This window comes from Balaenoptera borealis (genome assembly GCF_965194805.1).
Source record: "Balaenoptera borealis genome assembly, chromosome: 15".
Classification (NCBI taxonomy): domain Eukaryota; kingdom Metazoa; phylum Chordata; class Mammalia; order Artiodactyla; family Balaenopteridae; genus Balaenoptera; species Balaenoptera borealis.
In genome coordinates, this window is record NC_138871.1 from 54,191,954 (window position 1) to 54,205,515 (window position 13,562).

At 36.5% G+C, this 13,562-nt stretch overlaps 1 protein-coding gene across 2 annotated transcripts in view; it reads left to right on the forward strand.

Annotated features, from left to right (window-relative positions):
• The window catches only part of SRBD1 (S1 RNA binding domain 1), a 227,775-nt gene that overhangs the window by 19,626 nt on the left and 194,587 nt on the right, over positions 1–13,562 (forward strand). For both annotated transcript variants that reach the window (XM_082358018.1, XM_082358019.1), the window contains exons 5-9: positions 2,534–2,700; positions 5,421–5,538; positions 8,502–8,640; positions 11,767–11,863; positions 13,165–13,300. In XM_082358018.1, the coding sequence (XP_082214144.1) occupies positions 2,534–2,700; positions 5,421–5,538; positions 8,502–8,640; positions 11,767–11,863; positions 13,165–13,300 (657 nt within the window). The remainder of the gene's footprint in view (positions 1–2,533; positions 2,701–5,420; positions 5,539–8,501; positions 8,641–11,766; positions 11,864–13,164; positions 13,301–13,562) is intronic.

Sequence of the window (13,562 nt, forward strand, 5' to 3'; positions counted from 1 at the left end):
AGATAATAGAAAGGGAGCTTGAGGGGAAAGAACAGACATTTTAGAAGTTCAGTTTGCTTCCTTGGTGACAGATTAGAAGAGCGAGATAGAGAACACACAGTGAAACTGAGGACATTGATTAGAATACTTTTGGTTGCAATAAGAGAAAACCTATCTTGAACTAGCTTAAGCAATAAAGGAGATTTATTGACTTAGGTAACAGGAGAGTTACCTAAGTGCACTGCAACAGTCTCTCCACAATTCTCTTAGCACTGCCATCCAACTTCAAGATTCTACTTGTATAAACCATATTTCTCCCGAGGAAGAAATTGTACCTGGGTCCAGAGTTCTAAGCCAGATCTTGAGCTTCCTGCTCACTGGACTCATCTCTCTGTCCAAACTCTGGCTGTTGTAATTCTAAAACAACTGGTTACTGAACAAAATGCTGTGGAGGTGGAGTTGAGGTCAAGTGTTCTTCAGCCACAAAGCTGCTACATAATGGGGAGGTATTGTTGGGGGAGATAACCACAATATCCCCGAAGGTTTCTGTGGTAGGAGATAATGTTAACTGGAATAGGAAACAGGAAGAGGTACAGGTTTGAGAGAGAAAATACTAATGAACATGATTTTGTAGGGGTCAGGGATGATATCAAGCAAGAGGAGCATTTCTGCATGATGGAGCAGCCTCATGAAGGCCTCTGAAGAGGGAAGCAACTGAGCTTGTTCTAGGAAGTGAACATTGTTCTAGGAAGTGAACATTGTTCTAGGAGCAGCCCATTGGGGCTGGCTTCTAATGAGGGGAAGACTGGATAAGATGAGGCTGGAGAGGGAGGCCCATGTTTTTTGGGTCATGGTAAGGACTTTGGATTCTAAATGCTATGGGAAATCATTGAAAGGTTTTGACTAGTCAGGTGACATGATCCAATATAGACTTTGGAAAGATAATTCTTGTTGTTTTATGGAAATTGACATAGATGAGATTGCTATGGATGCGAGAAGAATAGTAAAAGGCAGTTGCAGTAATCCTGGCTTGAACTAGACTGGGCTATAGGGCAGAAATGAAGAGCAGTAATAGACTAAAGAAATATTTTGCCACTAGAGTTGATTGATTCTTATGATAGTGTAGATTTAAGAGTTAAAGGAGTCAAAAGAGTTGAAGACTCTTAGTTTTCAGGCCTAAACTGGTACTTGAATGGACATAATAAGGGGAAAACTGGAAGAGGAAGAAGTTTGAGAGGGAAATCACTTTTGCGAATGCAAAGTTTGAGATACCTAATAGGATTTCAAGAGGTAGGTCAGGTAGCTGGCTAAATGAGTCCAGAGCTCATGCAGAAGAGAGCTAGGGCTGGAGACGTAAAGCTGGCATTCTCAGAATGGGTGATAAGATGTAGGCCTTAGGATATACAGTGCACAGAGGAATGAGGGTATCCTCAATAGTCTCTGGAGCTCAGCCATTTATTTCATCTGTAGTTTTGAAACTCAGTCTATTTTATATATTGACTTGATTTTGTTAAGCAGTTGACCATGTTAATGCTTTAATAATTTTTGAATTTTTTTCTTACATTTTTGGCATATCTTGAGCATCAAGATTGAAATAATAATAAAGCTTATGCCTTTCATGCTTTACTTTAAAAAAATCGGCTTAGGTTTTGAGGACAGTTACTGAAATTGCATTTTATTCTTTCTCTTCTCCAGGCTGACTTCTCTAAACTTTTCTGCTTACATGTACATTTTTGCTGAAACCTGTAGACTTGTTTTTTAAAAAATAATTATTTTGAATATGTAGTATATGGGAATGATACAAAATTCCAAAGACACAGAAGGATCTTCCTGCCCTAGCTGTAAGCCAACCAGTTACCTTTCCCCAAAATAAGCCATGTTCCAAGTTCTTGTAATTCATTCCATATCCGTTCATGTAAGAGTAAGTTGAGTGGTATTCTGCTCCACGGGCATATCATAATTTATTTACCAATTCCCCATTGTAGACTGTTTTTTGCTGACTTCTACCATACTGGAAAAAATTCTTCAAAAAATATCACTGTAAATAATATCATTTTCCAGAGGTATGACTATATCAGAACAAATTTCCAGAAGTGTAATTGGTGGGTCATAGAGTTTATGCATTGTAAATTTTGATAGATATTGCCAAACTGTTCTTCCTCCAGAGGTTTTACCATTGTACTTTCTCACTAGCAGTAGTTGAAAGTGCCTTTTCCCATCACTTATGCCAGCATAGTGAGTTACCATCTCCTTGATCTTTGGTGCCAATCTGAGAGATGAAAAATGCATATCTCATTTGAGCCCTGTAGAATTGGGGTAATGCAGAGTGGTTTCGATTGGATTTTATTGAATGAGTGAAATGACTATTCTATGATTGTCTATATATATATATATATATATATATTTCATACAATTTCCTTTTCTTTTTTTAAAACCACAGCAGTTTGTTTCTAAGTGGCTGGAGAACATTATTTAATTGCTGTATTTTAAACCATATGTTATAATACACATGTTTAATTTTCAGAGTTTTAAATCACTAAATGTTAATTTACAGGTTTTATCTGAGAGAACTGATATTGAACTTTGGGTTTGTGCCAACATTATTCGTCTCTTTAATGATGATAACACAATTCCCTTCATTATACGTTATCGAAAAGAGCTTATTAATAACCTTGATGCTGATTCCTTGAGAGAAGTTCAACAAACTCTAGAGGAGCTACGGTAAGAAACCTGGGAAGGGATGAGCTTTGTGTAAGGGGGAAGAGGGTGTGTGAGCCAATGAGGCGAAACAGTGAGGAAGTGAGTGATAGTATATTTCGACAGTTCCAATATTTTGTTTTCTTGATTTATTGTAATCTGGATATAGTCCCCTTCTGACAGAGGAAGCCAGCTCCAGTTTACTTATTTAGGGGTGTGCAGAGTCCCTCTGCTGGTGTGTTCATGCATAGCTTGGGCATGTATCTGCAAAAGGTGGTTTGCATTATTAAGAGTCTGTGCCTATGAGTTTGAATGTCATCTTCTCTCATAGAAATGATTTTGCATAACGGCAAAATTAGAACTACCAGCAGGTAACTCAGAAAAATACATTTTAGTCTAAATCTTCAATAGCTTACATAAAACTGTCCTCTTAATACTGTGAAGTCCCTAAATGGAGAGTTCTTTGGCTGTATAGAGTTTGGTAGGAAATATGTATATTTCCTTTTTCTGTTCTTTTATAGGGCATGGTAATTTAATGTTAGTGGATTGTGAGTTTTGTATGGTTGTAGAATGGAAAGCACTCTTTAAAAAAATTATTCCTCTGGATTTATTGTAATAACTCAGAAATAAGCATATAAAGACTATAAAACTAACTGTATCAGTAGAGTTTATTAAGACAGTCTTTACCATTCATTTATTTATTGCATGTCTCCTACATGCCAAGTGCTGTGTTGTTGCTATGTGTGTTCTTCAACAAGGATATGATTTAAATTGGATATAATCTTACCATCAAGCCATTCTAAAAGCACTAAGGGTTACTTTTAGAACAAGCCTAATAAGCCTCTTTGATTTTGGAGGAACTTGCCTCTCACTAACATTTCTACCCCTTTTGTTGAACTTCTTTTAGTGCCAGGAAGATTTAAATGCTAATACGTGGAAAGTTATATTTCATCAAGAGGCAAAATCAATTAGCCAACCCAGAAATATAAATGACTAGTTATTCAAGTGGTTTCAGATTCAGATCACCCAGGGCCAGGCTAGTATAATCAAGCACAAAGGGACGCAAACTGGAGATCACAAGTCCTGTCTAAGAGGGGCAGCTGCTACTCATCTCCATCAGATTATAACATGTGGGGTTCTCTACCCAGATTGCTGTATCTTCCTATATTTGAAAAACTGATAATCTGAATTTTTATGTAAAAAAATTTTGAGGTCAAACAAAATCATCTACAGGCCACATCTTAGAAGTCCAGCAATTTGCAAATTCAGAAGTAAGCTTTCTGTTTGGTTGAAGGCAAAGTAATGAAGAAAATCTTAAGGGTTTTGGGATCTGAAATTGGGGAAAGTGTCACAAACAAGCAAGAATAGTTTACTTAAAAAAATGAAAGGTATTCTACCAATTTTTGATTGGGTGGGGGACAAATAGGAGCTTTATGTCAAGATTAATATTATTATTTTCTTTTTCTCTGAAAACACACTTCAGCTGCAACAGAGTTCATTCTCTGGGTATCTATTAATAGAGGAATACATTAAATATTAGTAGAGGACTATTTCTCCAAGTAAGTGGTGGCACTGACTAGGACTTAGAAGATCTTTTTATATTGTACAGAGATTTCTTTTTGGTAATGAGGTATGGTCTCTATTTTTCTTGAGCTCAGCTTTTTCTATAACTAGAGCATTGGTTTTCACCCTGTTAATTGCTACTCATAAATGAGTAGTGAAACTAATTTAGTAGGTCATTACCACTTTAACAAAAATGAAATAGAGAATAGAAAATATGAGTGCAGCTTCTGTGGTAAAGGTAAATATTGTTTCATGAAACTATCATATGTTTATATAACTTTATTAAATATGAAATTATGTATGTGTATATACTGGGTTGCAAGGTAAAATATATTTCTTACTGAGGGTCACTTAAAAAAGTGAATTAAAAAATGATTATGATTATGGATAGTAAGAAACTTCCTGTATTTTCTCTAAAGATGCCTTTCCTCTCCCTTATATGCAAGCCAGTAGGTCATTGGCCTTTTGTCGAAATGACCCTGGTAGGCTTCAGCATCTGAAAACAGTCTTGTGCTACCAGGAGTGTAGAAGACACAGAGGTGTGATCTAAGGACTGCATATTCTTCCTCATTAACTTATAATCTTCTGCCTTTCTTTTTTTTCATAAGTAGATTTAGTTTTCTTTTCCATCAATCATTTTTAGTAATTTATATTATCATCTCTCTAACTTTTGCCCATCATTTTAGCAATACCATTATTAGGCAGAAATTATAAATAGTAACAGGTAATGAAATAGGATGAAAGGCTGTAATAATAATACATTCTAAAGTATCAAGGTTTTGAAAATCGAGGAGAGACTGAAATACTGTTTCAGCTTGAAAGAGACTGTAGACACATAGCAATTACATAAAACCCATTCTTAGCTGAATTCACTATCAAGGACATGTATAGGAACAATTGGTGAAACTTAAATGAGATCTGAGGGTTAGAATATATCAATATTATATCAATATTAATATCAATTTTAATTACCTGCTTTTGATGGTTATAGGAGAAGATTCTTGTTTATAGAAAATACATACTAAAGTACTTGGGGATGATGATAACTTATTCTCAAATGGTTCAGAGGGGGAAAAAAGTTCTTTTTACCTCACCTACAACTTTTCTGTAAGTTTGATATAGCTTCAAAAAGAAAGTTTTAACATATAGGTCTTGTATATTATAAAAGTTTCTATTTTCAGGGCTGTTGCAAAGAAGGCTTATAACACAATCCAAAAAATTAAGAAGGAGGGGAAGATGTCTGAGTGCTTGTTAAAAGCCTTGCTGAACTGTAAAACTTTTGAAGAACTAGAACACGTGGTAAGGAATCCTTTTTATCTTTTAATGTAATACTTACCTGAGTATATTATGATTTGGGTCTTATAGTTAAAGAGCTGGAAATAAAAAGCTAAAGTCATCAGCCACCATCATTATTTAATTCAACAAAATATTCTTTATTCAGTAAATATCTATTAAGCGCTTTTTTGTGATAGGCACTTGGATTTATTGGGTTGGCCAAAAGGTTCGATCGGTTTTTCCCATAAGATGGCTCTAGTAGCACTTAGTTGTCTTTAACTTCATTCAGAACAATTTTGTTAGATTGTATGTGACATCTGTCATATCAGCATGCATTTAAAAAAAGGACTTATCACAATTGGTGAACTTTTGTGTAGCCATTTTAATATTAAAGATGGAAGGAAAACAGCATTTTCAACATATTATGCTTTATTATTTCAAGAAAGGTAAAAATGCAACTGAAATGCAAAAAATATTCGTGCAGAAAAAGATTTGTGCAGCATATGGAGAAGGTGCTGTGACTGATCAAACGTGTCAAAAGTGGTTTGCGAAGTTTCGTGCTAGAAATTTCTCGCTGGACAATGCTCCACAGTCGGGTAGACCAGTTGAAGTTGATAGCGATCAAATCGAGGCATTCATTGAGAACAGTCAACATTATACCATGCGGGAGATAGCGCCGACATACTCAAAATATCCAAATCAAGTGTTGAAAATCATTTGCACCACTTTGGTTATGTTAATTGCTTTGATGTTTGGGTTCCACGTAAGTTAAGTGAAAAAAACCTTTTTGACCGCGCTTCCACATGCGATTCTCTACTTGAACGTAATGAAAACGTTCTGTTTTTAAAACAAATTGTGACGGGCAATGAAAAGTGGATACTGTACAACAATGTGGAACGGAAGAGATCGTGGGACAAGTGAAATGAACCACCACCAACCACACCAAAGGCTGGTCTTCATCCAAAGCAGGTGGTGTATATATGGTGGGATTGGAAGAGAGTCCTCTATTATGAGCTCCTTCTGGAAAATCAAATGATTAATTCCAACAAGTAATGCTCCCAATTAGACCAACTGAAAGCAGCACTCGACGAAAAGCGTCTGGAATTAGTCAACAGACAACGCATAATCTTTCATCAGGACAATGCAAGACCGCATGTTTCTTTGATGACCAGGCAAAAACTGTTACAGTTTGGCTGGGAAGTTCTGATTCATCCGCCATATTTGCCAGACATGGCACCTTCGGATTTCCATTTATTTCGGTCTTCACAAAATTCTCTTAACGGAAAAAATTTCAATTCCCTGGAAGACTGTAAAAGGCACCTGGAACAGTTCTTTACTCAAAAAGATAAAAAGTTTTGGGAAGATAGAATTATGAAGGTGCCTGAAAAATGGCAGAAGGTAGTAGAACAAAAGGGTGAATACGTTGTTCAATAAAGTTCTTGGTGAAATGAAAAATGTCTTTTATTTTTACTTAAAAACCGAAGGCCCTTTTTGGCCAACCCAATACAAAGATGACTAATACATAGTCCTTGTCTTCAAGGAATTTCCAGTCGAGTGGGGAAAAATGAGAGTAGGTAACAGAAGCGTAAGCTTATGGGAGAGTGTGCTGAGCTGTAGACATAGATGTGTCTGCAGCATGTAATTGGTATTTGGAACCATGAAAATGGAAGATTTCACTCAAGGAGAGATCATGGGGTAAGCAGGTCAGGATAGACCACTGAGGAACACTAACTTTTTTTTTTTTTTTAATTTATTTATTTATTTTTGGCTGTGTTGGGTCTTCGTTTCTGTGCGAGGGCTTTCTCTAGTTGCGGTGAGCGGGGGCCACTCTTCATCGCGGTGCGCAGGCCTTTCACTGTCGCGGCCTCTCTTGTTGCAGAGCACAGGCTCCAGACGCGCAGCCTCAGTAGTTGTGGTGCACGGGCTTAGTTGCTCCGCGGCATGTGGGATCTTTCCAGACCAGGGCTCGAACCCGTGTCCCCTGCATTGGCAGGCAGATTCTCAACCACTGCGCCACCAGGGAAGCCCAGGAACACTAACTTTTGAAGCATGGGTGGAGGAAGGGAGAGCCTAAGGAGGAGACATGGAAAGAATAGTCAGAGAAGTATGAAGAGAATCAGGAGATGATGATACCCATAAAAGATTAAGGAAGAGAGTCATAGAAGGAGGTAATGATCAATGGTTAAGTAATTAAATATAGCAGGGAGTTTTGGCAAGATAAGGACTGAAAAATGTATATTTGGTAATTAGGGGATCATTGTGGATCTTTGTGATACCACTTTCAGCAAGGTGTGTGGAAAGAGAAGCCAGGGGGCAGTGGGTTGAGGAGTGAACGTGGACTAAGAAGTAGAAGCATTGTGTGAGGACATCTTTTAGAGGAGCTTGCTTGAGTTGAGGACTTGCAGTCCTGGCAGTCCAAGCACTGAGTTTGTGGGATGAGTGAATCCAAGCAGATAGCTAACTGTAAGTGTGTAGAAAAGTAGACAGTCTGATAAGGAACAACTGTTTTCATACAACTTGTATTCTCTGTTAGCATTAATCTTTTTTTTTTTTTAATATTTATTTATTTATTTATTTATGGCTGTGTTGGGTCTTCGTTTCTGTGCGAGGGCTTTCTCTAGTTGTGGCAAATGGGGACCACTCTTCATCGCAGCGCGCGGGCCTCTCACTATCGCGGCCTCTCTTGTTGCGGAGCACAGGCTCCAGACGCGCAGGCTCAGTAATTGTGGCTCACGGGCCCAGCTGCTACGTGGTATGTGGGATCTTCCCAGACCAGGGCTCGAACCCGTGTCCCCTGCATTGGCAGGCAGATTCTCAACCACTGCGCCTCCAGGGAAGCCCCTAGCATTAATCTTTGAAGGAAGAGGAAAGGGTTGAGAAGAGGATGTCTTTAGCATTCTCACATGTCCTCTAATTTTGTGTCCTAATTTTAACTTTTGCTTTTTAAAACTGAATAATTTGGTATGTTTTCTGACTTTTTTCCCTAGTCAGCACCATATAAAACTGGGAGCAAGGGCACCAAAGCCCAGAGAGCAAAGCAGCTGGGATTAGAAGGAGCAGCCAGGACACTGCTTGAGAATCCAGGGGACCTCAATCTGCTCTCTTACATTAGGCCCAATGTTAAAGGTACCAGCTTTACTTAATAAAGAGGTCGTTTCTGTGTCTTTCCTTTTTTAATTTGAAAACTTAGGTTAAAAAAATTGTTTCATTAAGTAATGATGATACAAAAGAATATTACAGCATATAAAGAGTAAATAATTCTAATAAAACAAATCCCAGTATACCTCCTGCTTAGCCATTCAGCTTTCCTCTTTTGATGAAGTGCCTGTTCTACTCTTCTGCTCATTTTTCTATTGTGTTGTTTCACTTTTTCTTATTAATTCATAAGAATTTTTTAGATATTCTTGCTCAGTTACATGTGCTACAGATCTTTTCTCCCAGCTTGTAACTTCTCTTTTCACTTTCTTTATGCTGTCTTTCGGTAAATAGAAGGTCTTAGTTTTATCATAGTTAATCTTTTCAATTTTGTTAATCTTTTCTTTTTAGATAATTGCTTCTTTTTCTTTTTAAAGAATTTCCTTTATATCCAAGGTTATAAAGATCCTCCTGTATTGTCTTTTAAAATTTTTATTCTATTTCTAAAAACTTATTTAATTATAAAAATCATATCTACTTTTTAAAAAGAACTTCAACAATTCGGACAGATATGGATTGTAAAGTGAAGTCCTACTTCCACACTTCTACTCTCCACGAGTAAAGTGTTTGTCTTTTTCTTAAGTGTATCTTCCTTTCACTTTGTGTATGTGCGTGCACAGGAGAGAATGAGAGAGGAAGGGGGTAAGGGAGAGATATTTCTAAGAAGAACCCAAGGAAAGTGTCAACTGATACGTGTTAGGGTATATTGGTTTTATTGTCAAAATGAGCCTTGGAGTGAGAGCTTTTTGAGTAAGAGTGGCTTTTTCCAAGGAGTGCTCTGCTAGGATTGAAAGGGGAGATTGATGCTCTGGTGATTACTACTCTCATTCTAGTTCCTTTTAGCCTTCCTTCCTTTAGGCTGGGAGAGTGTCTGTAGGGGGCAGTCTCTGACAACAAAATCTACAGGATGTACTAAACTGTAGAGAATCAGCATACCAAAACCTGTGTTTATTTTATATAATCTGGCAAATGTGAATTTGCAATTAAAAAAATTAAGTATGTGTCTGTGAAAATATGAATATCTGCTCATACACAAATACACACATCCTAATATCTATATTGAAAAGGGCAATAATGAAAAGAAAAAGCAAATTGGTAAATATTTGAATTTAGAGATGGGTTGAAATGAGTAAAATTCAAGTTTGTTTTATTTTTTTCGTTATATTTTCAAATGGTTGCAACTTTAATATTTTAATATTTACTGAGAACATATAGCCAAGCATTAAGGTTAGCCACAGTGGGAACTGTCTGTGCCCAGTGATGGTATGTTTTATTATCAATAGAATCAAACATTGGAGCTTTCAGAATGTTAGATGCATAATGATTTATGGTCAGTTTTTATTTTTCTCTTCTGGTCTATTTTCTTTCCTTCCACTCTTCACCTCCTCTGGTACAAAGTTTTCCTTAGTTCACACACATACTGAGTTCCTACTAAGTAGGTTTGATAACATAAGGTTTACAAATTGTATTCCCCTGAATGATGTGGGCTTTACAAAAGCCCATTGTTATAATTGCAAAATCTATAATTTCCTCTTTCTAGTCTCTCTCATTAATTGGTCTCATTGTAGGTTCCATCTTTACTACTGACTTCTCACCCTGGTATTCTCATTAAACTTCGGGTAATGATGCTGTGAGGTACTTTTGGACTCCAGGAATGAATGCATAGTGAGTGGTTTTCTAGGATAAAGACTGATCTAGTGAGAAAGCTAACACAAGAGCAGACACCTACTGACTGCTTACTATGCACCACAGCTGTTCTAAGTCTTTACATATACAGTCTTCCACCTCTCAAAGGTAATTTGTTCCTGAAAATTCCCTCATAGGGAAACTCTCTTAAAATGTAAACAGGATTCCTATTAATTTCAGTGGCCAAATTTCTTTCTTTAAATTTCTTTGAAATAAATGCAGTTACATCATTAGTTAAGATCAGTTATCATAACACAAGCCAACAAGGCATTTTCTCTTTATTAATTACTCTGTAAGTCTGTCCTCCTGTCCTCTTTGTCTTCTGTACTTGTTATTCACTAAAACCATACCCTCAGAAAAACATATTTATGATACTCAGTGCTTGTGTAATTCAAGTTTTAATGGAAGAAAAAAAAAGAAGCTTTAATGGAAATAGAACAATAAAGACAAAAGAAATAAATAATGCATTGCAAATGATCTCTCTCAGTGTATAAGTTGGTATTGCAGGGGCCATAATGTACAAGACACACTGCTGTAAATTAGCAAACTGAAAGCACTTGGAGAGAACTTAAGGTACCATTGGTAGACAGTTCAGCTGTGAAGATGAACAACCACATAATGGCTCTTGTTTTGTGCTCATTTGAGGTTTGAGAAATTCACATAGGTCATTGAAAATGTGAATAAATGCCTCATAAGCCAAAATAGGGATATTAATAAAATTATTTGCAAAAGAGAATTTTTGTAACTGGAATGAAATAGTATACCTTGAGATATGACTCTATTAATATATATTTCCTATAACCTATAATGCTTAATCCTATAATGCTTAATCTTTGTAAATACTTCATGAGGTAGATACTATTATTATTCCATTTTTATAGGAAACTGAGGCACAGAGAGAACAAGTAATTTGCCCAGGGTCATGCATTTAGTAGATGGTGGAGCCAGGATTAGACCAGGCAGCTGGCTCCAGAGCTGCATTTTTCACCACTAGGTTACATGGTATGTTAAGGTCCTGTATTATTGTTTTTGGAGACTTGATTTTGTTGCTGAGGGAAGCTAGTCACTACTATGATACTTTTCTGTCTTTTTGTTTGTTTGTTTTTTTAATTTTTATTGGAGTATAGTTGCTTTACAATGTTGTGTTAGTTTCCACTGTACAGCAAAGTGAATCAGCTACATGTATACATATATCCCCTCTTTTTTGGATTTCTTTCCCATTTAGGTCACCACAGAGGATACTTTTCTGTCTTAAGTTTGTCAACTTAAGGTTTTATTTTGACTGGAATAAATTTATTGTGATTTAATTATAGATTTAAAAACCAATCTGTAGTTCTTGCTTTTGTTTTCCCTCTTACCCTTCTCCTAAAGGGCTTTCAGCACTCCAGGATATTGAAACAGGAGTGCAGCATATTTTAGCAGACATGATTGCTAAGGACAAAGACACGCTTGACTTCATTCGGAAATTGTGAGTAACTCTCAGTTTTCTGCTTTGTGGACTCATGATGTTAAGGGTCGCATGGTTAGTGCTAACTCCAGTGTTCATTAAAAACTTTATTTTCAGACTTTTAAAAATTAAAAAATTTTTTTTAGTAGCACAGCTCTCTGCTCAAACAACAGAACCCGAATACATAAAACAGATAAAAGTAAAGTTGCTTTAATTGAATTCTGGGCAGGGAGCCTGGAACTCTGCCTGTTCATCCTCCTTACCCTGAAGCATCTCAGCAGAGACCTCTGAGGAACACAGTTTTAAAACCACTGCATTGTGCAGTACATGCTAGAGAGAGATTCATAACCATTGAGAATGGGTGGCATTGCTTTTTAAACGTATTGAGATGTATGCACTTAATTTTATAGTGTTTACCAGTGGTTGGGTTAACTTGAGAATGTTTAATATCAGGTATGGATAAAAGTGCTGATCTCAAAATGAATTTTAGCTGATGGAGAGAGCAGCTTATCCATAGTATCATAGTCCCAATTTATAAGAGAGTAAAACCCTTTGACCTAGACCCTACTTGGGCTTATGGATTTTACGCCTCATTAAAAAAAGATATTATTTTAAAAACCTTATTTTTAGGTACTGTGTCCTTCCTTTCCTTCTGTGTATCAGAGGACTGGGTTTGGCAGAGGTCTACTCTTCCTCTCTCTCCACATCTCTAGCTGTGTGAGCTGTGCAGAGGAGAGTAAAGGTGAAAATGAACCGGTTGACTACTGTAGCTTGTCAGGGTTTTTGTTAATGTAAGGGAGAGAATTTTCCTTTTTTCTCAGTGGCCCTCACAGGAATGAGTTGAAGTAGGAGAATTGTGCAGGTTTTTAAATGTGTTTTTATAAGTAATTATACTGCTGAAATTTGGTTCAATTTCATAAATTGTCATTGGAAGCTGTCCTGACACATCATCTTGTTTCCCTTCTTTTTTGCTTTTAATTGGTTCTGACTCCCTAACTCAGTGGTTAGAAAAGGATGATATCTAGGCCAGAGTTATTAGTCTCTCGCATAACTGCAGGTAGTATCCGAACTCATTTAGGCATTTTATGGGAGGATTGGGTTGAAATATAAATAGATCTGGAACACCTATGCTAGCATGAATAGGCGAGGAGTCCCCTTTTGATGGGTCAATAACGTTTTTATAGTTGAGCATCATTAAAAAAAAATCTCATTTGGTAAATCTCATTTAGTTTTTTGTTAATCTTCTTTCTATATAATGTGTTTCTTTACTAAAGCACATATTAATAACTACTTAATGTTTGAATATTTGTGTATCTGAACAGGTGCCAAAATAGATATATTTGTATCCAATCATCTCTGGCAAAGGTATCCTCAAAAAAAGTAAATGAAAAAGATGTTGATAAGTTTCTGCTCTACCAAAATTTTTCGTGCAACATAAGAAACATCCAACATCATCAGGTAAATAAGAAAACTGCTTATGCATGCTGATAGTAGTAATAATGATAATACCTCAGATTTGTTTATTACTTTATTTACTAAAGAATTTTCAATCAACTATTTTCTTCCTTCATATAAATTTTTATAATTTTGTTATATCCTCCCCATTTGACAAATGGGGAACTCAAGACCCACAGAAGTTAGTAAATGACACTGAGACTTATTAGCTGTGCTAACAGTATAACACTTCGGTATCTTGACTCTCTGGCTGGTGATCTTTCTT